The 24,322-nt window shown below is 43.6% G+C and overlaps 2 protein-coding genes across 2 annotated transcripts in view; one reads left to right on the forward strand and one right to left on the reverse strand.

The window, feature by feature from the left end:
- The window catches only part of LOC105893523 (cohesin subunit SA-2), a 27,327-nt gene extending 19,652 nt beyond the window's left edge, over positions 1 to 7,675 (reverse strand). The window contains exons 1-13 of the mRNA XM_042707961.1: positions 7,488 to 7,675; positions 6,828 to 6,891; positions 6,611 to 6,716; positions 6,208 to 6,432; positions 5,596 to 5,692; positions 4,977 to 5,053; positions 4,056 to 4,260; positions 3,194 to 3,345; positions 2,778 to 2,975; positions 1,555 to 1,653; positions 1,262 to 1,341; positions 814 to 921; positions 100 to 199 (exon numbers count right to left, since the gene is read on the reverse strand). Of these exons, the coding sequence (XP_042563895.1) occupies positions 100 to 199; positions 814 to 921; positions 1,262 to 1,341; positions 1,555 to 1,653; positions 2,778 to 2,975; positions 3,194 to 3,345; positions 4,056 to 4,260; positions 4,977 to 5,053; positions 5,596 to 5,692; positions 6,208 to 6,432; positions 6,611 to 6,716; positions 6,828 to 6,865 (1,485 nt within the window). The 5' untranslated portion in view covers positions 6,866 to 6,891; positions 7,488 to 7,675. The remainder of the gene's footprint in view (positions 1 to 99; positions 200 to 813; positions 922 to 1,261; positions 1,342 to 1,554; positions 1,654 to 2,777; positions 2,976 to 3,193; positions 3,346 to 4,055; positions 4,261 to 4,976; positions 5,054 to 5,595; positions 5,693 to 6,207; positions 6,433 to 6,610; positions 6,717 to 6,827; positions 6,892 to 7,487) is intronic.
- A 923-nt stretch (positions 7,676 to 8,598) lies between these two features.
- On the forward strand, positions 8,599 to 20,504 carry LOC105900094 (glypican-6-like). Its single transcript, XM_031568849.2, has 10 exons — positions 8,599 to 9,197; positions 13,312 to 13,470; positions 13,710 to 13,844; positions 14,062 to 14,237; positions 14,647 to 14,727; positions 15,168 to 15,333; positions 15,563 to 15,693; positions 17,704 to 17,844; positions 18,200 to 18,336; positions 18,638 to 20,504. Exons 1-10 carry the CDS (start codon positions 9,026 to 9,028, stop codon positions 18,813 to 18,815), a joined length of 1,476 nt encoding a protein of 491 aa, XP_031424709.1. The 5' UTR covers positions 8,599 to 9,025; the 3' UTR covers positions 18,816 to 20,504.
- The last annotated feature ends 3,818 nt before the right edge of the window (positions 20,505 to 24,322 follow it).

Genomic DNA, 24,322 nt, shown 5'->3' on the forward strand with positions numbered 1-24,322 from the left:
CTGATCTGGATCAAGTACGGGTGAGTTTGGACCTGTTGCTATCTCAGCTATAACTCAGGAGGATGTGATGGTGATTGTGGATGTGATGGGATGGGGTACCTTGCTCTGTATGAAGAAGTTGGTGAGTAAGTGGAGAAAGGTGGCTTTGCGCTTCTCCGTCCCAATTTCCTCAACGATCTTATCCACCTCAGCGCACAGTCTGAAAGAACAGAATCAACATGTACGCGCACACACACACACACACACACACACACACACACACACACACACACACACACACACACACACAATTAATGAATTAATTCATTAATGAATTACCTAGAGTGCACTTAAGCTTCACATTTTCTGTCTTGCCCGGGCGTGAGAGAGGACACCAAGATGGCCGCTAACTCAATAACAAATCTGGAATCTGGATCCAAACCAACCAAATCATGGCTGTTCCTTTCCAGAATTGGCAGTGGAGGGCTGGAGAGCTGAGCTTACATGTGATAGAGGAAGCTGATCTTACATGTGGTAGAGGAAGCTGATCTAGAGGAAGCTGATCTTACATGTGGTAGAGGAAGCTGATCTTACATGTGGTAGAGGAAGCTGAGCTAAAGGAAGCTGAGCTTACATGTGGTAGAGGAAGCTGATCTAGAGGAAGCTGATCTTACATGTGGTAGAGGAAGCTGAGCTAGAGGAAGCTGATCTTACATGTGGTAGAGGAAGCTGAGCTAGAGGAAGCTGATCTTACATGTGGTAGAGGAAGCTGAGCTAGAGGAAGCTGATCTTACATGTGGTAGAGGAAGCTGAGCTAGAGGAAGCTGATCTTACATGTGGTAGAGGAAGCTGCCGGCCGCAGACGCCAGGCCCCTGTGAGTGGCAAACACCAGTGGGTACACCTGAGTGCACTCTTCATCCGACATGCCGTCCTCGGAATTCCTATTGCAACACGTGCGTGCACACACACACACACACACACACACACACACACACACACACACACACACACACACACACACACACACACACACGCATACAGTGTAAATGCTGGATACAGGAACTTAATTGCAGAGTCACTCACCCATAGAGTATGCAGTATGAGGGAAGAGAACCCTTCTAGATAGAGACTGCTGACGTTTACATGACCTTTAGTAAAATGTGTTCACAATACCTTATATAAATGCAGACACAAGCAGAATAAAGCACAAGTATGCTATTTACACAGATGTGCACTTTCACACACACACACACACACACACACACACACACACACACTCACTTATGGATGAGTAGAAGCAGCTTGACTGCCTCCACGGCAACCTCTGAGTCTTTGTCCAACACCATATTTAACACCCTCTCCTGCGGGACACACACACTTGAGCTCTCAACCCACATAGAGATGTTGTACAGAGAAATGTTGTACAGAGAGATGTTGTACTGAAAGATGTTGTACAGAGAGATGTTGTACAGAGAGATGTTGTACAGAGAGATGTTGTACAGAGAGATGTTGTACAGAGAGATGTTGTACAGAGAGAGCAGGCCTGGGGTCATCAGTGGTGTGCTTGAGGTTACCTTGAATCTGCTGGTGAAGAGCTCCAGCCGGCCAATAAACTCCCTCTCCTCATACAGACCCTGCAGCGCCTTCACGCTCCGCAGACGCACTACGGGTTGCTAAGGAGGAGGCAGAGAGGGAGAGAGAATATATAAATACGGATCGACACGAGTCACTGTGGCTTTATATTTCCATGATATTAAAATGAAGCAAAGACCATCAAGTTGAAATGCTATTAGCTTGAGCTTTGGTTGAGGGGCGTTCACACATTCACATGAATGCCAGAGTAGGAACTGTTTCACTGTTTATTCATGCAAAAGTATCAAACGATCTGCGCATTCCCCAACATGAACATGTGAAAATGTGTCCCTGTTTGTGATAATCCTCCTTTTGTGCTCAAGGCTTTGTCAAGGACATTCCCATTGATCAATACATCTACTTACTTAAAGGCGGTAGAGAAAAGAAGCTCTGCACAACCAATGAGCCGATGGAGCTTACATGGATCAATACTAGTCTTCAATTTGAAACACACACCAACAAGAAGTGGAAAGACACCTCCTAATCCTAATCATTACAGCAGCAACGATTATCAACAAAGAATGAAGTTCACTATGGGTGTGCTGCATGACCATCGTCATCGTTTTCTAGCGATTAACCATTTTTTACTGGATCATGGCACTTGTGTGTGACCACTTATGTGAAAGCACATGCATGATGACTCTCCACAGAGAAGACAAACAGATTTCTTATGGACATCGTGTCCCATTTAATGACAACAGAACAGGGAGAGAAGGAAAGAAAGAAAGAATCAAAAAAGAATAGAGCAAGAAACGAAGAAAATAATTCCGTCCAAATCATAGTGTGCCCTATGTGTGACTAAACTGGACGGCGCCACCTTTAATGTCTTTAACGTCATATTGTGTCCTATGTGTGACTAAACTGGACGCCGCCACCTTTAATGTCTTTAACGTCATATTGTGCTCTGTGTGTGACTAAACTGGACGCCGCCACCTTTAATGTCTTTAACGTCATATTGTGCTCTGTGTGTGACTAAACTGGACGGCGCCACCTTTAATGTCTTTAACGTCATATTGTGTCCTATGTGTGACTAAACTGGACGCCGCCACCTTTAATGTCTTTAACGTCATATTGTGCTCTGTGTGTGACTAAACTGTAAACACGAGATTCCCCCTCACTGTGCCTGATTCTGACTTGGAAGAGAATGAGGAGGAGGAGGAGGAACCTTGTCATGCAGCATCCAGCCCAAGTACTTGAGGTAGCCGTCGTTGAGAAAGACGGAGGAGTTGGACAGGACCCAGCCGCCCAGCGCCTCCACGCACACCGCCCTGATCTCGGGCACCCGGTCCCGGTAGCGGTGCACAAACACGCCCTTAAAGATGGCGTTCATGATGGAACACAGCTCTGTCTGGTTCTCCAAGAGCTGTGTGGATGTCACACACAACACACACACACACACACACACACACACACACAGGGGAAAACACCCACTTCAAAATGCATAATTAAGCTAGCAACCCATTAGTCTCACAGGCTACTGGCCCCTTTGAACAAAGAACCATTATTTGCTAAATTTCATTTTGTGTGTGTGTGTGTGTGTGTGTGTGTGTATTTGTGTGTGTGTGTGTGTGTGTGTGAGACCTCGCTGTGAGACTTCTCCAGCTCCTCTAGTTTCTGAGTGGCTCTGTGTTCGGCAGCCTTGTTCTTCTCCAGCTCACAGCGCCGCTTGGTCACCTGGATCTGGGCAAACACACTCACCGCCACCTCCACCACCGCACTCATCAGCTTCATGGCTACAAAATACACACACAGACACACACACACAAAGGTATAGACAATTAAAGACAGACGCACAATCACAAATAAACAAACAAAGAAAGGACACATCCACAAGGACCACGCGTATACATCCACCCACACTCATCAATCACCCCCAGATAAGTCCAGAGCAGAATTGGGTGTGAATGGCTTTCTGAACGCTGGTCATCTTATTGAGTGAAAAAAGATGACCCCTAAGTAACCTCTCAGCACTGACCAATGCAGTGACTGCATTAGGGATGGGTTGGAGCTCACAGGGGAGAGGCTCTGTAACTGAAGCAGCCTCACTAATTACCACGCACAGTGTGAAGAGCACCACATCATCAGCTCTCTGCTACAGGCTAATTAACAATCAATGCCTCATCAATGAGAGCACTAGGACATCAAAGTCATTTTCACACCAATTCTACCAATTCTGATGCTTTATGGCATTATAAATCTATATTTTCGACATAAGAACATGATATTTAATTCTGTGGAGGTACACAAACAGCCTCTGTATGTTCAAACTTCAGACCTATCCCAGTAAACCATCATCAGGTCATCATTTCAGATTGATTGTCCTCTCTCCCTGCCTGTGTGTCTAGTGGCTAGGGGAACTCGGAGTGCTTTATTGGCATGACACATGGGCTGCGCTTGTATTGCCCTAGCAGTTACTGAATACTAAGAACAGGAAGTCTCTCACCGATGAAGGTGCTGGTGTGCCTGAAGGCGCGCACCTGCGAGTCGGCCAGGCCGGTGAGCAGCGGCACGAGGGAGCTGAACAGGAAGTCGTCGTAGAGCAGGCTGTGCTGACAGCGCCGCACCAGCTGGGCCACAAACTCACACAGGCTCTCACGGAAGCGGCGCCACTGGGGGCCCACAGACGACAGAGGGTACGCCGACGAGTCCTGGAGACGGGAGGGAGACGAGAGATGAAGGAGGACAGGACGGAGACAGCGGGAGGGAGAGAGAGAGGGAGAGAGAGAAAGAGAGATAGGAGAGATGAAGGAGGACAGGACAGAGACAGCGGGAGGGAGAGAGAGAGAGTGAGAGTGTGAAAGGAGGGGAGAAGAGAGAGACAGAAAGAGTAATTTAAGTGACTTAATTTCTGTATTTGTGAACATTTAATGATCCATTTGATATCTTGACATTACATATATTACAGTCAAGCCAACAAATCTTGTGGAAATGAAGAGAGATAAAGGTGGGGAGTGAGGAGAGGATATGGAGAGTGAAGAAGAGAGTGGGGGTGGGTCAGAGTGGAGGTCCCTAGAGACAGAGGGGATACTAAACCATCCAGATACATGGATATGACAGGGAGAGAGGGGGGGGGATACTAAACCATCCAGATACATGGAAATGACAGGGAGAGAGAGAGAGAGAGAGAGAGAGAGAGAGAGAGAGAGAGAGAGAGAGAGAGGATACTGAACCATCCAGATACATGGATATGACAGGGAGAGAGAGAGGGGATACTGAACCATCCAGATACATGGAAATGACAGGGAGAGAGAGAGAGAGAGGGGATACTGAACCATCCAGATACATGGAAAATGTCGGGATAGAGAGAGTGACAGATTATTACAGAGATATTGGCTTAGACAGACCATCTGGACACAGCACTTACCTCTTTGAACTCTTTGGTCAGCTGGCAAATAATATCACTATTGTCCATACTGGTTAGCATCTCTTTGCTAACTACACCTATGGGTCAAAAAGGAGGTTAAGAGTAGCTAATTTAATTTCATTTAATTTAATTTAATTTAATTTAATTTAATTTAATTTAATTTAATTTAATTTAATTTAACAAACAAATCTGCTGCCCTGATCCACCCCCATCCACCACCCCCAAATGCTAAATATCTGGGCCAAGCCTTTGTTATCCAAATATCACATTATCAAGACACGGACAAAACAGGAAAGGGGAAAACCACATTCATGCAAGGCAAATATTTCACTTTACTTAGCCTTTGTCTGTGTGGTTGAAAGTATGTGCGCTTATTTGTTCACGCAGCGCATGGTAGTAACAGATGAGCAAAGTGTTGCAGATCGTTGCTTCCTGGTTTGTCACTTCCCTTAAGCTGGGGGGTCCTACCATCACAGGGTTCAACTGAGGCCCAGGGCCGATCAATGACTCCTAAAGACGAGTCAAAACGCCATTCCCTTGACCTTCGACCTCAATTATACCCCCCCCTTCAGCTCAACATGCACTCAGTCACGCACCCCCTGCTGCTGTGACCTCTCACCTTTGCATCCGCAGCACTGCACCAGAAAGTTGATGAGCTCAAGAAGGCCCGCCTCCTGGTCCTGTTTGTAGTCCTCCAGCCACTCAGAGACCACCGTCTGTGAAGGGACAGCCAATGAGCGGATGCGCCACTCAAGGTTATGTTTTTCGCCATCACACCGAGGGAGGTGCCCCGAGGTCAGGGACTCCCATTTCAACACCCTCCACTCCCCTTCCTCATCTACTCCATTTAGCCTTTCATTCATCCGATGGAGGGGGTAATGAGGGGGTGAGGAAGAGGATGAATGAAAGGTTCATGAATGATGCGCTTCCCCTGTCTGTCAGCGTTCATCTTTCATATGTCTATGTCCCATCCCCCCCCCCCATCACTACTCACTTCAGCATCATGGTGGGGGGAATAGAATAATCAATGCAGTTTCTAAAGAAAGAGAACCTGGACCTGAAATGGTCTCATCTCTATAATCTTTCACCATCCTGCCTCCTACCATCACCCCCTTTCCAATCCCATCTTTCTTCCTCAATTTCCTTACCTCCATCTCCTCTTCTCACCCCCTTCCTCCACCTCTCCTATCTAAACCTTTTCTCTCTCTCCCACCCTCCCGCTCTCTCTTACCGCCAGAGCACTGCGGCCGGACTTGACGGCCTCGTACAGGCCCCCAGCAGTGGAGTGCTCCTCTCCTCTCTCCTCCTCTCCTCTCTCCTCCTCTCCCCCTTCCTTCCCTCTCCGCTGCCGGCTGGTACGTCTGGGCCCCTTCTGCACAGGGGAGGGACTGCTAGCCGGAGGCGTCACGCTCGAGCTTGACTGGTCTGACACGTTTCGTCTGGGCCTCTTGGGTGGCTGGAGAATTAGGGTGGGGGGGATTGAAAATGTAAAAACACAAACATTACAGCTTGCAGCAACAAAGGCTTTGGTGCAAGAACACAATTTGTGAACAACCAAGAGAGACTGTGTAGGTACGTCTGTGTGTGTGTGTGTGTGTGTGTGTGTGTGTGTGTGTGTGTGTGTGTCTACAGACCAATGTTCCGTGGGCCACTGTCTGTTTCTTCTTCCTCTTGGATTTGAGTTCAAGCTCAAAATCACTTCCAGATTCAGACACGTCCTCTGAGAGCTCTTCATCCAAACTGCACCACAACACAAAACAAAGGAACAGTAATGAATTTCATCATATGCAATTCAGTAAATTACCATCTATTGTATATTTGTCAACTCAAGACATGTATGCAGATTCTTACCTTTCTAGGGCTGAGTCCTGCAACTGCTCCATGTCCATGATGAAGGGTTGAATTGGTCAGCTGACTGAGCACAAATGCGCTAAAATTAAACAGTTCATCTAAATTTTCATCTTCACTTCATTAACAAGTTTCCAATTCTGAAGTGGTGAGCTTGAAGACGTAAACACCTTAGTGTTAGCGTTTACATCAAGAGATCATTTTCATGTTAATGCATTACCTTGTTAAGTTTATCTTGAAAACGTATTTTAACAGTTACCAACACATCGCAGGAGAAAGCCCCTATCTAACCTAAGTCCGGTGTTCTTCAACTGGCTAAACGTTTTGTGAACAGATGTTAGCCGTTTTGCCGGCTAACATTAACGTTAACTTACTGCTGAAAATCTGACCTGATCCTGTACATTTAATGTTAAGTTACAACAGATACTAAAACACTAACAGTTGTTCAACTAGCTCACCGTAACTTATTTTATAATAAGAAGAAAACAACTGGTCGGTTTGATTCAGTGGCTTGCTAAGCTAAATGGCTAGTTAGTGGTGACATTCAGTTACCTCACACAAAGTTTAAAATGATTATGCTAGCTGGCTGGTATTTTCCTGTCATGTACAGCCTTGCCTGGGTCAATACATGTATTGACTAACGTTGTATGTGGTTAACCTTACCTTTCAAATGGCTTTTGTTACCTGTGGTGTCTGATGAACACGGCAATTGTTACTAGTTTCAAACAGACTGACGAATACTTGCTAGAGATCCTCAATTAACTTGGCTTAGGTTAGTGAAGGCCGCCTACACTTAATCATTCCATACACAAGATCGTCACTCTTGCTGGCTCTGTTTACCTCAGGCAACTAAAGGCGGGAAGAAAGTTCCTAGCTTGATGTGGCCTGTGTACTGATTGGCTATCAGCTTGTAGTTGCCCTTAACGTTGGTTTCTGATTGGTGACTTCATATCTGCACAGTAACTACAGCAAAGCTTTTTCCATTGTCAATGTATCATCTCTACAACTCTGTGTAGGATCTTTGTCCAGTCTAAAGTTCTACTATCTCTTTATAAGACACTGGCACCGACTATATTATTAAAGACTATCTTGCTGGTTTAATTTGACCCTTAGATCGACTCATCACCTCAAAACACTCCCCGCTGATCTATGAGAAAACAATTTGTACTTTTTTCTAGCTATAATCCTTTCTTAATAGCCTATATGATTAAATCTTCTAGACTGCATCTTCTGTCAGAAATTCAACTGGAGAACATTTAAACAGCCTTCATAAAACTAATAACACATACAGCTCAAATATTTAGGCTGCATGATTGCCAACTTGTTTTCCTTTTTACATTGTTAATGATCATAAATACTACATAGGCTATGAACACCAAACCCATCACCCATTCATTGAAGGTCGTTTCTAAATACGTTTGAAAGAATGCCAAGAGTGTGCAAAGCTGTCATTAAAGCAAAAGGTGGCTACTTTGAAGAATCTAAAATATAAAACAGATTCTGGTTTGTTGAGCATTGTTTTGTTTACCACATAACTCCACATGTTCCTTCATAGTTTGGATGTCTTCAATATTAATCTACAATGTAGAAAAATCATTGAATGAGAAGTTGTGTCCAAACTTTTGACTGGTAGGCTACTATATATCGCCTAATTATACAGGGATCTCGAGGATGGGCTGGCTGCTATCCTATAGCAAATGCGCCCCCACACCAGCGCTACACTTCTCCTCTCTCCTCCCTCTCCCCAAACCCCTCCACACCTCCCCCTCGTCTCCGTGTCGGTCCTGTGGCTGTGAGTGTCATTGTTCTGACACAGATCGAAAAGCGAGGGATGACTGCTGACGGCCAGCGCAAGTCAAGTCTGTTTCGTTCACTCACGGCACAGGACAAAGAAAAATACTTCTCAACAGCGTCTTTTTGGAGCAGCCCACTCAAGGACAATTTTGCCGAAATCTTTGTCGATTTATGGTGTATTGGGCAAGGCTATGCAATGATGCGGACAAGAATATGACTTACTTTGTTTAAACAAATGGAAGATCTAACGGTTGCCCACCTCACTGGATAAACTCTACTGCCTCGTTAATACAACCACTTGCTTGTAATTTGTCTGCTTCTTGTTCGGACGTATCATTAGGGAAGCATTTGTTTTGTCCGTCTTGACGATTTCAGGCTAAAGGTACTGGGGCGGTGAGGAAGCTAAGATGGTTCATCAGTTTTCACCGAATCGATGTTCGCCGTTGGTGCTGTGTGTGTTGACTGTCCTGGCATGGAGTTGGGGTACAGCCATGGCGGGTCGGAGTTGCACCGAGACACGACAGGTGTATGGAGAGAAGGGTTACAGCCTCAATACTGCCCCGCTGACACAGATATCTGGTAAGACTCAAGCCAATTATCGGGAAGAACCCAGAGTGTTTGACACTGTTGCAATGTGTCACAGCACGACGGGGCTTAAATTGTAGGCTATCCTGTAACAGAGTTATTTTAACTTTCCGTTACGTTACTTCAAGTAGCTAGGTCTGTAGGGTAGAATGAAATTCTGTGCAGAATTACTAAAGAGGCTAGTTGAGATGTCTTTGTGCTGTTGCTCAGGCAAGTCGCATAATGGATAGCTAACTATTAACCGGCTTTCATTCATTCTAATAACATGCAACCAACTTCACGTACCCATAATTAGACCCTTTACAGCTACTTTGCCAGCTTAGCTAGTCTACCAGTTTCTTGCCCAATTTTTCCCGTCTTTACATTTCGGTTCGGGTCTGTGACAGACAGTGGCAATTACGCCAGATAATTTGACCATAAGTGTGTGGGTGTGTGGTCTGTCTGTACATGTTTGGTTATATAAATAATAAGTAAATTCAACACACAACTGGGAGCCCAACATGTAGTGCGTGTGTGCAAATCCATGCGTTATGTATTTCTCTCTCTGTCCCCCAAGTGGGTGACCACATGCCAGAAACAGTGACAGAGAGGGCTAACAATTAACTGAAATATTAAAAGAACTCAAATTCAAAACCAATCCATCATTTTTGTTTAGTAGCAGGAACAAGGAATGTGCACAGCTTAAAAACATCAGTGATTGGAAACTAATAGTGTTGAGTCCAGATGATTCCAAACTCTTCTGGTTCCTGGCCTCAGTGAACAAACACAGGGCGAGAGTTTATCACCACATCTGGAGTGGTCTGTGCCAGGGAGATTGGAAACCTGTGTTAACTACCCAGTGTTCTCCCCCCAAACAAACCAGAGATGGACTTGACAGAGGTTTAAGTGCTCCTGTGCTTCCTCTGCACATGTTGTGAGGCAAACACATGTTTGAACATGAGCCAGGAACATTGTGTTCCACAGAGCTAGTTAGAAGGGGGGAACATTTGCTGGATTCCTGGGAACGTTGAAACTTGTCTAAAACTTGTATTTTTTCATGGGAACTGGTTCAACTGTGGGGCATGTTGGTTGGTTGATGCTTCAACAGCTTTGTATGTTTCTGTGTGTATGCATAGATACTCTGTCCCCTCTACCTTTCAGGCTATTTGTGTCACTTCCACTGTGACTCATCTTTGTCATCAATCACTCGTTACATTTATCTACCTCATATGTCAATTCATGGAATGTTACTAATACTTTTTTACATAAAAATCTGAATATGTTGCTTGGCTAGTAATTCGTTTTGAATGTAAAAATACTTGGTTTACTTAAATTGATTTGCCATCAACACTCTTCTCAAAAAAACTCTTCTAAAAGAAAAACTTGATGTATATGTGAGAAATTAAGTATTGTGGGTCATTCCCCGCCTAACGTGACAATTTACGGAAAATTCCCCACTCGACCATCTCAGATTTGGCTGAAAAAATTCAAGGTTGTTCATACATAACCTTACGTTTTGCTACCATTTGAATCTGCTTCCATAGGCCATTGAATGCTGGGAGTGTACAAAAATCCCATATTTTCAAAAAAATATTTTGAGAAAACGACGCAGAACACCATCACAAATTTTTGATATGTTAAGAACAAATATCTAATCTTTCCAAAAAAAGTCATTTTTTTGCTATAGCATTCCAAAAATTGCACAAAATGGGTTTCCATCCATTTTCAAGCTTTAATATCTTCCAGCCCATTCATCACATGAGGAAATTATTTTAATACAACATACGATGCATACATAGGAAGGTATGTGTATAATATCAAGTCTCCAGCTTAACATTGAGCTTTCCACAGGCCTTCAAAGATGCTGCAACAAAGCGTAAAGTAAAATTTTCGTGCAAATTCAAGCACCCCGAATACTATGATATACTCCCAAGCCACACCCTTGTAATTCCATAATACTCAAGTAATGGTATCATATTTTAAGCCTAGAAAGTTTGAAGGAGCTAGCTTAAATACTTTTCTAGTAATAGCAATTTGAAAATGGCTCTTCAGAAAACGCTGTTAAAAAAGCGTCTCAAGTACAGGCACCCCCTCCCCCCTAAAATATCTTTTTGTGACACAACTATTGGGAGTAGAGAGCTAATATTTTGGACTATACCTATGAACAACCTTGATTTTTTTCAGACAAATCTGAGACGGCTGAGTGGGAGCCATTGTCCCGTTTGGCGTGGAATGACCCTTGTGTGATGGCAGGAAGATATGTGCCAGTCATTAGGCGGGACACCTCTGTATGCTGAAGTCATTCAGTGTGGCATTGTGTGGCATGTGTTAAAAGTCTGCAGACCTGAGGAAAAAGACCAAACAAACTGCAAAGCCTTTTGTTTTAGAAAACGTTGTTTTGATGGCCATGATTGGGGTGTTAGTAAGACAGGACAAGACATAACACAAGGTTAATGAAAAAGCAAAACAAAACCATATTCCTTTTATCTTTGCAAAGTTTGCATACATGTATTAGACAAATCACTGACAAAGACATACAAACGTCATAAACACAAACATAGGCAAATAGGGCAGTCTAGTAGAGTGAACTGGTGACATTGATCACTTTGGATAAGACACCACCTCCACACAAGCTTTAGCAATCGCTTATAGGAGTTGAATATCGCAAATACCTAACACAGTAAGCTGGGTCTGGGTAAACTGTATTTACCATTGGGTTCACTATTGCAATCAAACACACCAAGAAGGTATGGACTTGCAAAAAAATGCAGACTACAAATTACCAAGATAAATAGGGTACCATAAACATGAGGCCAAAATACTCTTACATTTACACCAGCTTCACGTTGAACAGCCTAGGCTACTGTCACCAGATAATACAGTCATCTATGTTAACCTGTTACTCTCACAAGTTCATGTGGGTGCAGCGGGTGTTTGGGAACGCAAGAGAAACCAACCGCATTATTGGCAGTTTCATCAACGGCATGGTGGCACTGACGGATAGGCAACTGGGAGCACAACATGTATGTGTGTGTGTGTGTGTGTGTGTGTGTGTATTGTTATCTCCATCTGAGTCTTGGCTTGGTGTCCCGTGGGCCAGGGGAGCAGATGGCTCAGAGAGAGGGATGATGAGAGAGAGAGAGGAGAAGGGGAGGGGGGGTTATAGATGGAAGAGAGGGATGAGGAGGGCCTAACAAAAGGAGGAAGAGAACAGAATTCAGACTAGCATGTTTCAGCCAGTGCATGGCCATTATGTATGGTTTAGTTTAATATAGTTACACTAACTCTGCCAAGACATTGTCATAGAAAATCTATGTGGTCCTATTGTCTGTCAGAAGAGAATGTAGCCTATGCAAAAACACAAAATGGTCTCAATTTGCAGAACGCTGGCATGTTTTAATTTTTGCAGCCTGGATTTACTCTAGCATATTTTGCTCAAACCACAACACAACGTAATAGTTCTATTCAAACTAATTTCACCCCATCTGCACCCAGAGGTGTCATTTCCCCCTGAGGTTTTTTTTAAATCACTGATTGAAATTAACCAGATTTTTTATCAAGCAGCTGTTGTGTTGGTCCACAGTGGAAGCCACAGTACTAATATTGCCATATGTCACAGAGTTGAGTGGAGGAAAATGTGTTTAAAAATCTGCTGGGCCCTACTGGTTAATTGGGTGCAGTTAGGAGTGTGTTTGGGGACTCTGGCTCCTGTGGTGGTGTGTTATCTTGCAATAACACACACTGTATCCCAAATTAAGTTTTATGTAATGTTGTGGAACACAGTATCCCTTCAGTTGCAAAGCGCAACACAAATACAAATTTAGGAAATCTTGGGACCAAGAATGGTTACTCCTATTTTGTCATGTTCCACATAGATTCCAGTGAAGAACTGAGGGTGTTTTATCCATTTTCCATTGTTATTTTTAGGTTTAGCCTATAATAACTGACACTTGCCAAATGTCCTTGTATGGCCACCATAGGTTTTTCAGGTCTCATGAGAAATCAATACCTGTCATTTTTGTTTCTGATCAATCTCAGTGATGAACAAACAGATGGTATTTTCATACCTTTCCCACTCATCTGTTTGTTGATTGGCTGGTCTAACCTGTCTCTTCTCTAATTGGCTCAGGCGAACACCTGAAGCTTTGCCCCCAGGACTACACCTGCTGCTCCAGCCTGATGGAGGAAACACTCTCTCGTCAGAGTGAGAGCGACTTCTTGTCCGCCATCAACGACAGCAGTCAGTTCCTCCTCACCTCATTCACTCAGAGGCACCACAAGTTTGATGGTAAGGAGACCGTAGTCAGTCACAGCTTATAACATTCATAGCCAGTAACAAACTGTCTGACTGACTAACTGACATCAAACTTAAATCACCAGCATGAGACCTATAACATCAGGCTCTCAGTCGAAACAAAAGTATGTTGAATGAAATCCTGATGTTATAGGTCTTATTCTGGTGATTTAAGTAAATTGTCAGTAATACATTAAAGTAATCTGTAATTATGTGGTGTGTCCTCATTCCAGAGTTTTTCAGAGAGCTCACTGACCTGGCAGAAAAGTCTATGAAACAGATGTTCACCAAGATCTACGGCCTCCTTTACACACAGAATTCACATGTCTTCCAGAGCCTGTTTGTTGAACTCCGTCACTACTACTCTGGTAAGCCAGATTTCATTAGCTACGCTGGTGGAGCAAGGTGCTCATACCACCATGATACCACCATGATCAGGAGTTCAGTTCCCCAAGAAGAACACATGCTGATATTATGCATACAATACTAGTGCTGTTAGTCATCTTGGGGATAAGAGTCTTGCTAAATGAATATAAATTAAATGAAATAATATCTGTCGTTTGGTTTCCATGGATGATGATGAAGGGGGCACTGTGAGCGTGGAGGAGGTTCTGGCTGAGTTCTGGTCTCGGTTGCTGGAGCGACTTTTCTCCCTAGTCAATCCCCAGTACCAGTTCAGTGAGGACTACCTGAAGTGTGTCAGCAAACATGCGGAACAGCTTAAGCCTTTTGGCGACGTCCCTCGTAACCTCCGCATACAGGTGTGTCACAAACATCTTTTTTCTAACGATGAATAAATGAATGGTAAAACCAGTACAGAGCTGTTCCTTACTCAAAGCGCTTGTACACACATCCCAGTGGAATTCATCTCAATAGGAATCCCATCAGATTTGCTGACTTTGAAGGCATGCCATTCCAAAGGCTAGTGAATATTTGTGTCGACAGATGATTGTAAATCCTCCCGCTGAAACGTGTTAGAGTGGTGCCAGGCTGCATAATAAACGTATGATAAAACACATTCAGCCTGTTCCCTTTCAGACGGAGATGTGCTGCCTTAATGCTCTCTCAGCGCTTTACATTGGTAACAAGAATTCCTTCTTTTTTCTCTCTCCCTTCATCCGTCATCCTTTTTCCTTCTTTCTTTCTTGCTTGCTTTAATTCTGTCTCTAGGTGTCCAGGGCTTTCATAGCAGCCAGAGCGCTTGTCCAAGGCCTCGCCACTGGTCGTGACATTGTGAGCAAAGCAGTAAAGGTTTGTAGCATCGTTGCTAAAGTATTTATGAAGCTTTTAGGAGTACACGGTGGCACCTCATCTCTGTGACAAGCATGGATCACCTCCCCCAAACTATCTTTTCCCTGTCTCCTTCTCTCTTTTGCTCACTGTCTTTTCGGTCTGTCTCTCCCTTGGTCTCTCTTTTCTTTCTGTCTCTCTTGCCCTGTCCTCTCTCTCTCTGTCTCATTAATAATGATCTGATTTTGGTAGTAGAGGATGGTAGCTTGATATTTAATAGCTGATATGTGTTCACATACATGATGTTGGTGTAGTTGGGGTGTGGGGTTATATAGTAGCCTGTTTAAGGTGTCCTTGATCCATATCATGGTTCAATAAAGGGGTTTTAAAAGTCAAAGTGTCTCTCTCTCTCTCGTCTCTCTCTCTCTCTCTCTCTCTCTCTCTCTCTCTTCTCTCTGTAGTTGAACGTTGGATCTGAGTGTGTCCGTGCCCTGATGCGCCAGTGGTACTGCCCTCTCTGCCATGGGATCCCCACCCTCAAGCCCTGCCACTCGCTATGCCTTAATGTGATGAAGGGTTGCCTGGCCAATCAGGCTGACTTGGATTCAGAATGGAACAATTTTATTGGTAAGAGAGAAAAAGTGGGAATGGTCTGTCTCCAGATCCAGACACTCATATGTTATGCATGGCATGAATCCCATAAACAATAACCATGGAACCTAAATAAGCCAAACTGAACCGTTAAATCATGATCCGATGTCTGCAGAAGTCTAAACTCTCTCTCTCTCTCTATTTATCTCTCTCTTTCTGCCTTTTTCTTGCTTTCCCTCACCCCCCATTGCTCTCCCTGTGACAGATGCGCTGGTGGTGGTAGCTGATAAGCTGGGAGGTCCCTTCAACATGGAGCTGGCTGCTGACTCCATTGCTGTCAAGGTGTCAGAGGGGATCATGAACATGCAGGAGAACCTCCTCACCATCTCCACCAAGGCAAGGCAGCACACTGGGATAGAGGGGGGGGCTTTGCAGTGATGCCAACTCGGACGAATTGATCCGTACTAATACGAAAATGTGGTGGAAATACGGTGATACGAATATGATGACTCATTCATACGAATTTGGGGTCAACTTGCAATATTATTCAAATAATAGAATATTTGCGGTAACTCGAGAAATACGCAAAAATGTGTCATAATTTGGCCTCCTGCTTACCAACATGGATACGCTTGCGCTGATTGCTCGATATTATAGCTGCAGCGACACGGAAACCAATAGGGAAGCTCGGTTCATTGTACCTTTATTTAAGTGCGCACATGCGATTGGGAATGTGTTTTAACATCTACAAAATCGCGATATGAAGACTGTTGACTTTTCACGTTGATGGATAAAGGACAAATGGCCGCCACCAACAGATTTGGGTAAGTTTCTGTGAGTTTTTTTTTTTATCAACTACTGCTTAATATGGAACCCCAATGAAAGAATATTAAACTAATGATCAAGAATAAAACTTTTTTGACTCGAGCGATATATTTTTCTAACACAAATACGAATGGTTAACGCAAAATTTCCATCGAATCAAGGTATGTTTCTGTCAAAAGATTGAGCTAAATGAAAAGACTCAGTAAGGCAAAAGACTGAAGTTAGAACTGATCGCATTTGTTGTCATCCCCATGGCAACAAACTGACACGAGCATCGCTGCTGCCACTGTTCTAGGCGTCGTCGAGCAGTACTTTTCACGTGACGGTATTCCTTCTAATCGAGCTCTCTTCTTACTTCGCTCAATTTTAAATTATTTTGGATTCTTTGTCCTGGAAGTTCATATGATTAGATTGTATCAATGAATGAGATTTATGTTAAATAGCAACTAATGCATATTGATATGATTTCATGTAATATATCTCAGTGTTAGTCCTGCATTAGTACATAATAAAACTTGAGTTATACAGGCTGTGTTCATTTATTACTAGATGACAAACCTCAAGACAACCTTTGCTATATGGGGCATACAGAAGTTCTACAGCTGTATTGCTTAGTATAACTCTTTGAAAATGCCTTTCCTAGAATACGTCTTCTTCTTTTGTTCAGCCATGATTGTATTTTATAAGGGTTGCATTTTGTATACAGAAACTACAGAAATACTTCCACCACAATATGAAAAGGTTGCCGAAATACACTATGACACAGCCGAATTCACGTGATTGAGAAAAGAGACCCTCTCAAAAAGTGATCTTACAGACTACAAATCAGTCTACGTATGTTTTGCAGACTGAATGCCACAATATTGTTTCTTTTACAAGTACATATCAAAATTTTGCCTGTGGCGTCCACTAACGCAGTACAGATTTCACTTAAGGAAAAATACTAATTTACTGGGGAAAATACAAATTTTGAACCATTGAGTACAGATTGGCACACCACAATGTTGGCAATACTGGCTTTGGCAAAGCCTTTAATATATTTGAACAATATACGGCTGTACGGCTAATGTCCCCAAACATTCCATATCAGTGCTGGGTGCACAAGTCATTAAACATCATACAAATTCATTTTTGGGCAAACACCTCCCCAGTGGGGCACCAAGCCAACACGCTGACTCCACCGTATAATATTCACGCTGGGGATCACTCTATAGTGCACTCTTGTGCTCACATCCTTCACTGGACTCCTTTAATGATCACTGACGTTCATACATTTCCCAGCGGAACACTGACTTTTAGAGCGGGCTGATGCTAATTATGTACACTGACTCATTCATTAGCCATTTTAATTAGCTTTGGCTAAGTGACAGCGTGCAGTATTTTAAACAGCTAGGATTACAGTGTTGTGATATTACAATGTCCTGATATTAGGCTTGTCTTATGCACTGATCTCCTAGATCTTTAGAGACATGTTTTCGGAAGATGTTGTATTGTGCTGTGTTCTGTTCTGATGTATTGTACAGTGTCGCGTTTCGTCCTTATGAAAATGCTTACATTCAGTGAAACGTTTCTTCGCCACAGGTCTTCCAGGAATGTGGCAGGCCCCGGTCTGCCCCGAGCAGATCCAAGCGTTCCCCCAAGGAACAGCGTGGAAACCGAAGGCCGGTCAGAAACAGCCCAGAGGAGCCCACCACTGCCGCAGGCACCAACCTCGACTGCCTGGTAAACACATGAGGGTGAAGGGGGGAAATCAAGTGTGGTATGCTAGTGATGCTAAAACCTTTGAAATGGCAGAAGAAAAAGGAAAATTGATAAAGTCTTGCATTTTAATTACGGAGGCCTATGTAACGCAGCAATAAGGTGGTTGTATGAAACTAGCTAGCTAACTAGCTGAAAACCAACAGCCTTGCAAACACAAACCACAGCAAAGTTGGAGCTGATAAAAGCTAGACTTGCTAACTTATTAACTCACTTAGAATTTTGAGGATGATATAAAAACTAGTTACCCTCAAAGCACACGAGTGATTAAAACCTGCATGCTCAGGTGTTTTTTGACAAGTGTGTGTGCCATTTCCAGGTGTCAGATCTGAAGGAGCGCTTGCGCCCCATGAAGGGCTTCTGGGTGTCTCTGCCTCACACCATCTGCAATGATGACAAAATAGGCGCTAACGTTACCAACGAGGACCGCTGCTGGAACGGACAAAATCGCGGACGGTGAGTCTTAGGTGGAGAGCAAAGAGTTCAGTTTCACTTGGTTTCGGTTCGATTTCACTACTATCAGCCAAAAAGTCTGTATAGTGTCTGTGTGTGCTGTTATTGTGTATATAAGTATTTGTTAGCACTTTTTGGAAATAAACCAGCTTGTTTGTATATCCACCAATGCAACGTTTGTTTCATGGATCCTTAGAGTATAGATTGATGAGTCAAACTAAATAACAGTAACAGGTAAATATGACAACAGCATCCATGTCCACCATCACAGCTCAACTGTGGTTTTGTGTTTTCTGCGTGTCAGGTATTGGCCGGACGTGACAGGAGACGGCCTGGTCAGTCAGATCAACAACCCAGAGGTGGAGGTGGACATTGCCCAGCCAGACATCAGGACCCGTCAGCTCATCATGGAGCTCCGCGTGGCCACCAACAGCCTGAGGCATGTGTTGAATGAGCCGCAGATAGATGGACCCGCCAGCTAAAACATCGATCCTGATGCATCTCATGCTTGAGTCATGTTTGACAAACCTATAACAAATGTATGCTTGCTGAAAACTGCTTTAATAGTGAAATGTGCTTACATATTGTTTGAAAAAGGTTTTCATGCGAACACCTGTTGTAGAACAATGGTTGTGTTTTAAGTATGCTGAAATATTCTTGAGTGTCTATTGAAATGTGCAAGTCAGAAAAAGCAGGAAGTTTACCCAAGAGGCCCTGTGTGATGCACACAAATGTATGAAACGCAGGATGGCGGTGGAAACATGCTTGCTAGGGGAGAAAATGTATGCAACATAAAAAAAAGAAATTTTTTCAGAAAATCTACTGCAAGATTTTATGACCGAAGGCAAGTGTCTGTGGCCTGCAGGATGCAGGAGGTTATAAAAAAGCGAACACACCCGTGTTTCGCTCTCTGGGGTTGGTGATTTGATCATCTTATGTTAGAGCTTTGAGAGAAGAGTTAGATTCCCACTTTGAAGAAGTGGAGTTTCTTTTCAGTTAGAAAGTTTAATTAAACGGGAGTAACCTTTTGAGTTTGTTAGTAGTTAAGTTTTTTTGTATCTTTTTTGTCCACTTTGTAATAAAACTTTGGGGAGTTTGTTAATACTAAAACCTCGTTTCTGAGTCCTTTAATGGAGTGAGTTCTCTCCCTACGTCAGTGACACACCTCCCTTTATACACAAAGTCTGATTCAGCAGCCTGTATTCGGAACTTAAGAGAGCCAGCTACCTTCGGTACAGAAAAACCTGACGACTGCGTGGAAAAGGTGAGTTGTCCCTCTCGCTCATTAGAAAGGGAGTACGTTTAGTTGATCTCAGAGTGCATCCCGAGGTCCCTTCTTGTATCCTGGCTAGCACATACAATAGGGCTTGATATACTGGCCATGGTTTTCCGAATTTAGTCTTGAAGAGTCGCGCGGCCTATAACCGCGAGGGTTGACTGTGAGGGCACGAGAAAGCCCGGGCGTCGAAAAGCACACGGTAATCTTTGTAGGTGGACACAACTAAGCGGAATCTCTAAACATGCACAAGCCTCCTCTTCTCCCACCTTGTTGTAGTACTTGAAGATGTCGGAGGCGGCGTATAGCTCCAGCACGCCGCAGAGGGTAAGCCTGCAGTAGGCGGCCAGCTGGCTCCGTCTGAGCTGCAGGGATGTGATCTTCCTCACCTCCTCCTCCTGGTTCCCCTCCTCCCCTGATTCACACAAAAAAAAAAAAAAAACATCAGCAACATCATCTGCATCTAATGTGACGGCTGAGATTCAGGTTTTGTAGTGGGGACGTGTGCCCTTCCTCCTCCAGATTGTCTTCCTCACAGCCATGGCAAACACAAAGTAACAGATAAACAACAACAACAACAGGGTTTTTGAATTTGAATGCATCCTCTGCTCCCTCAAAGTTCCCCTCCTTGCAGCTACGACTACTAAAAAATAACCAACTAATAATGTAACAGAATAACATGTGATTCAATACATACAGTACATGTATTCTGTTCCTTTAAAAAGAGGAGGTTTTCTCATCTATTTATACTTTACTAGCCATTTTGTTGAAGAGGTTGTTAGTGTATATGTACAAGGCACATTTCAATAAAGTTCCAATAAATGGTGATTCTCTCATGTTAAACGACCAGAGGAGAATGCAAAATGAACATTATCAGGGAGGTTGAAGCAAATGTGCATGTTTATGAATGCATTCACTGTGTGTCTGTGTGTGTGTGTGTGTGTGTGTGTGTGTATTGTGAGGGTGTGTGTGTGTATTGTGAGGGTGTGTGTATGTATGTATGTGTGTGTGTGTGTGTGTGTTCCTGCGTTCTCCACACCTGGGGCCCGTTCGTCGTAGGGTTGAAGCTAAGTTAATCAATTGGCCTTTTAGCCCGTTAAGATTAGCGAGCTGATTGAGAACAGCAAATATCGGTTCGTTAACGGCTGATCCGCATCCAAATCATGTGGTTAATTTCAACCAGGTTTATTTTTTTTGTTTTGTGGTTTCTGACTTAAAAAAATAAAATCATATCGCCCACGAACATTTTTAACGACCCCCCGGAAACTTTTCGCAACCCCCCCCACTTTGAGAACCACTGACATAGACGGGCAAAAAAAAGAGAAAAATCTAAGCCTATGCAAATGAGGAGCGAATTTCGCTAGCAGCTGCCAATCAGATTGTTTATGGTTGTCTCTGACTGTTTAACAACTGCAGGGCCCCGTTCGTCGTAAGGGCTGAAGCTAAGTTAATCAATTGTCCTTTTAGCCTGTTAACATTAGCGAGCTGATTGAGAACAGCAAATATCGGTTCGTCAACGGCTCATCCGCCTCCAAATCATGTGGTTCATTTCAACCAGGCTAAACTTATCAGGGCAATAGCGCGTGCACGTCCTACTTCAAAAGGCAGGAAAGGTCGATCACCAAAACCATGATTTTCTAACGGTATTATGGTTCTAAACTCAAAGAAAAGGGCTCTTTTTTTTCTCCGCTGGCGAGTAGGAGATGAACATGAACGCTTATGAAGAATACAAGACCATAATCATGGCAAAATTCAACACCACCACCGCTGTGAGAGCAAGGTGTGTTGGGATGTTTATAGAGTGATATCTATGTATGAATACCTAACAGCAAGTGTCCACTGGTACAGAGGTTGCCTCTACCGGTTTGAATCTGCATGGTTGCTAGTTCAAATCCCATCACCTCCTTCCTCGATGTTGTTTTACATTTCCTTGGAAGTCGCTTTGAATAAAAGCGTCTGTTAAATTACTAAATGTATTAATAACAAATGCAATGCATTGAAGCAGTGAAAATAAATTGTCTGTATTTCTCTCTATTCTTATCATGAGTCCACCTTAATCATTTTCTACAATAATGATATGCTATGGTGTACTAATAACACTCATATAATTATGAGTGCTTTGTTCTCCGCATCACCGACACTACAAAAATGTACCACTCGCAAAAAAGCGCAAGACAGTCAATGTTCGACTGTGGTGTTTGCAATAAATGACTCGAGAAGGTCTTGTAAATTAATGATTCCTTGTCGGCTGAATCGGTAGCGCTCATACAAGAATAACGGATCTTGGCGATCGCAAAGAACTCTCTCCCTCCGCTAATCTAACTCTAATATCAGTCCTTGGTCAATGGGATCCCTCCTTTTTCCGGGGGTGTGGCAAGCTTATCCAGCTACACTTAAGTTAGCCTGCCCTGGAGCAGGTTAGTGCTAATCGATATGTAACTATGGTGATTTATCAAAAGTTGCTTCCACGAACCAAAAAGAGGGGCGTTTTTTATCTTAGCCTGAAAATTAGCTCGCTAAACCGCTTAGCGAGCTACAACGAATTACCCCCTGATATAAAGACAAGTGAATGGATAGCCTACTAGCTGGCTAGCTTGCTTATTCAGTCTGTTACCCTATTTCCACACGCCCATTCAAAGCAAAGCTTCGCTGGCATGTATCAGTACCGTGATAATTGTGTGTTTGTTCGTGTTTGTGTGTGTGTGTGTGTGACGCCCACTGGGCCTTTTCTGTTATCTTTCTGATTGTCTGCTCCCCAGCGTTCAGATTCAGGTGTGCTTGTGGGCGGGGCCGCTCTTGATCGGCTGATGAGCTACACCGGTGCGCAGCTGTGGGGAGGCTCTCTGAACTACCCGATTGACTGTTCCGATGTCCTTTTGGAGAACTAGTTAATTCAAGTTCATTAATAAATACCGTTGTTTGACCGCAATTCGCTTGCCTCTGCCTCCCTTATTGTTTCGGCAACCCTAGGCCTTAACAATATGGGGGCTCGTTCTAACTAAACGTTTGTTGTAGCGCTTTTGCGGCGATTTGGTTGCACGTGAGTAACTTGGTTTGCACGTGATTTGGAAATTGAGCCAAATTCGTTCGTTCCTTTTTTTGGTGGGGGGCGAGAGGCATGATATTGAATTTGAAATCTCTAGTGTTTGTCTAAAGCCAGCCTTGTTTAACGCATACTTCTTCCCCAGACAGATAGGAGTGCCCTGCTGAACTCGTTTATTGTTTTTTGTAAAGTACTGGTGGTGGGGAGACTACTCCGGGGGAGACTAAGTTCTCCCGGTAACCTCCGAAGACAGACTAAGATAATTGTGGTGTAGGTCTGGGCGAGTTGTATGGGTGGGCTGTGCTTTTGTTTTTGATCTGGAGAGTTGTGTTTGATTACTCGTGAACCCGTTGAGTGTATAGCGTAGCCTAAACTGGATAGTAGCAGTTACGATGTCTGCATTAGATGATTTCGTGAAATCTCCCTCGTGGGGGGTCTTCAATTTGTTACGATCGCTAGCTGATCATTTTGAAATTGCTCTGACTCCAGCTGATAAAAGGGCCAAAGGTTTAATGAGGGTCGTCATTAAGCAGGCATGAAAATGGGTCAGGGGTGAAAAAGGTGAGAAGGATTTTACCCCTCTAGGGGGGTCCGGGGGCATGCTCCCCCGTAAGACATTTTTTAATATTCCATATTTTAAAGCGTCAATCTGATGCATTTTGAGATACTTTTTTTGCCAACCTGGGGAGAGCTGGAGAAACTTAACTTCAGCCATGAGTCAAAAATGATTATGGCCTCCTTACTAAGTATTATGCACTGATGTCACTGAGGTCTAACATACAGTATATGAGGCACAATGTGGTATGGGCACCACAAATGGCTTAATGCATAACCCCCACAAGAGATGGTGGACATGCTGTAATTTAACTTGTCTACTCTTCCATCATGATTGACAGCCAATACAATGTTATGTAATTCAGATTTTAATTAGGGCTGTCAATAGATACAAAAAAAATGTACTAATTAATCTCACATTTCTAAAGACTAAATCTTATAAATTAACGAGTAATCACTTTCAGACAACGTGTATTTTAGACACTGTTGTTTAATTGTATTTTTTTTTTTTAACACAAAACTACACGCAAACTGTGTTTTCAAAGAGGCTCAGGCCTGTAACTCATACCTATAAAGTGCCAGCCAGGTACAGACGCAGGGTAGATGTTAAAATGGAAGTAGCCTAGCAGCTGCCAACATAATACGGCACTATCAGTGCCTAAAGTGGTCAGTTTGCCACTTATCTCCCATCTGTTTGAGACGTCGATGAATTCCTCTGCACAGTCCTCCGCTGTATGTCGCGCCTGGTTTTTTTTACTTCCAATGCAAAAGATCTCAATTTCCATACATTGTCAATAAAATGAGCTGTGACACCCAGCTAATTGTCACTGCTGACTGACGTCCAGTTGTCACCAGTAAGGGCGACGCTGACAGCTTGTTCGAGGAGCTGAATTTGTCGTGCTCTCTCGCCGTCATACAAGGAATGTATGCGAGACACAATGATGCCCCTCGACGGTAAATCATGAGAATTGTCCCCTGAAGCAATTAGAATCTCCTCAGACAGCCCACCGTCCTCAACTATGTTGATGGGCAGACAGTCACCGGCAACCTAAACTGCGTAAGCGTTGGTAACCTTTTCACGGACTGGTCTAGTTATTTTCCTAGTGAAGTCGTGG

This window comes from Clupea harengus, chromosome 6 (genome assembly GCF_900700415.2).
Source record: "Clupea harengus chromosome 6, Ch_v2.0.2, whole genome shotgun sequence".
Lineage (NCBI taxonomy): Eukaryota > Metazoa > Chordata > Actinopteri > Clupeiformes > Clupeidae > Clupea > Clupea harengus.

Bases quoted from the DNA above. Each gene is read 5' to 3' on its own strand.
- LOC105900094 (XM_031568849.2), top strand. From the start codon at position 9,026: ATGGTTCATCAGTTTTCACCGAATCGATGTTCGCCGTTGGTGCTGTGT. The intron at 9,198-13,311 runs GTAAGACTCAAG...TAATTGGCTCAG, and splicing joins CCCGCTGACACAGATATCTG to GCGAACACCTGAAGCTTTGC. The intron at 13,845-14,061 runs GTAAGCCAGATT...ATGATGATGAAG, and splicing joins ACTCCGTCACTACTACTCTG to GGGGCACTGTGAGCGTGGAG.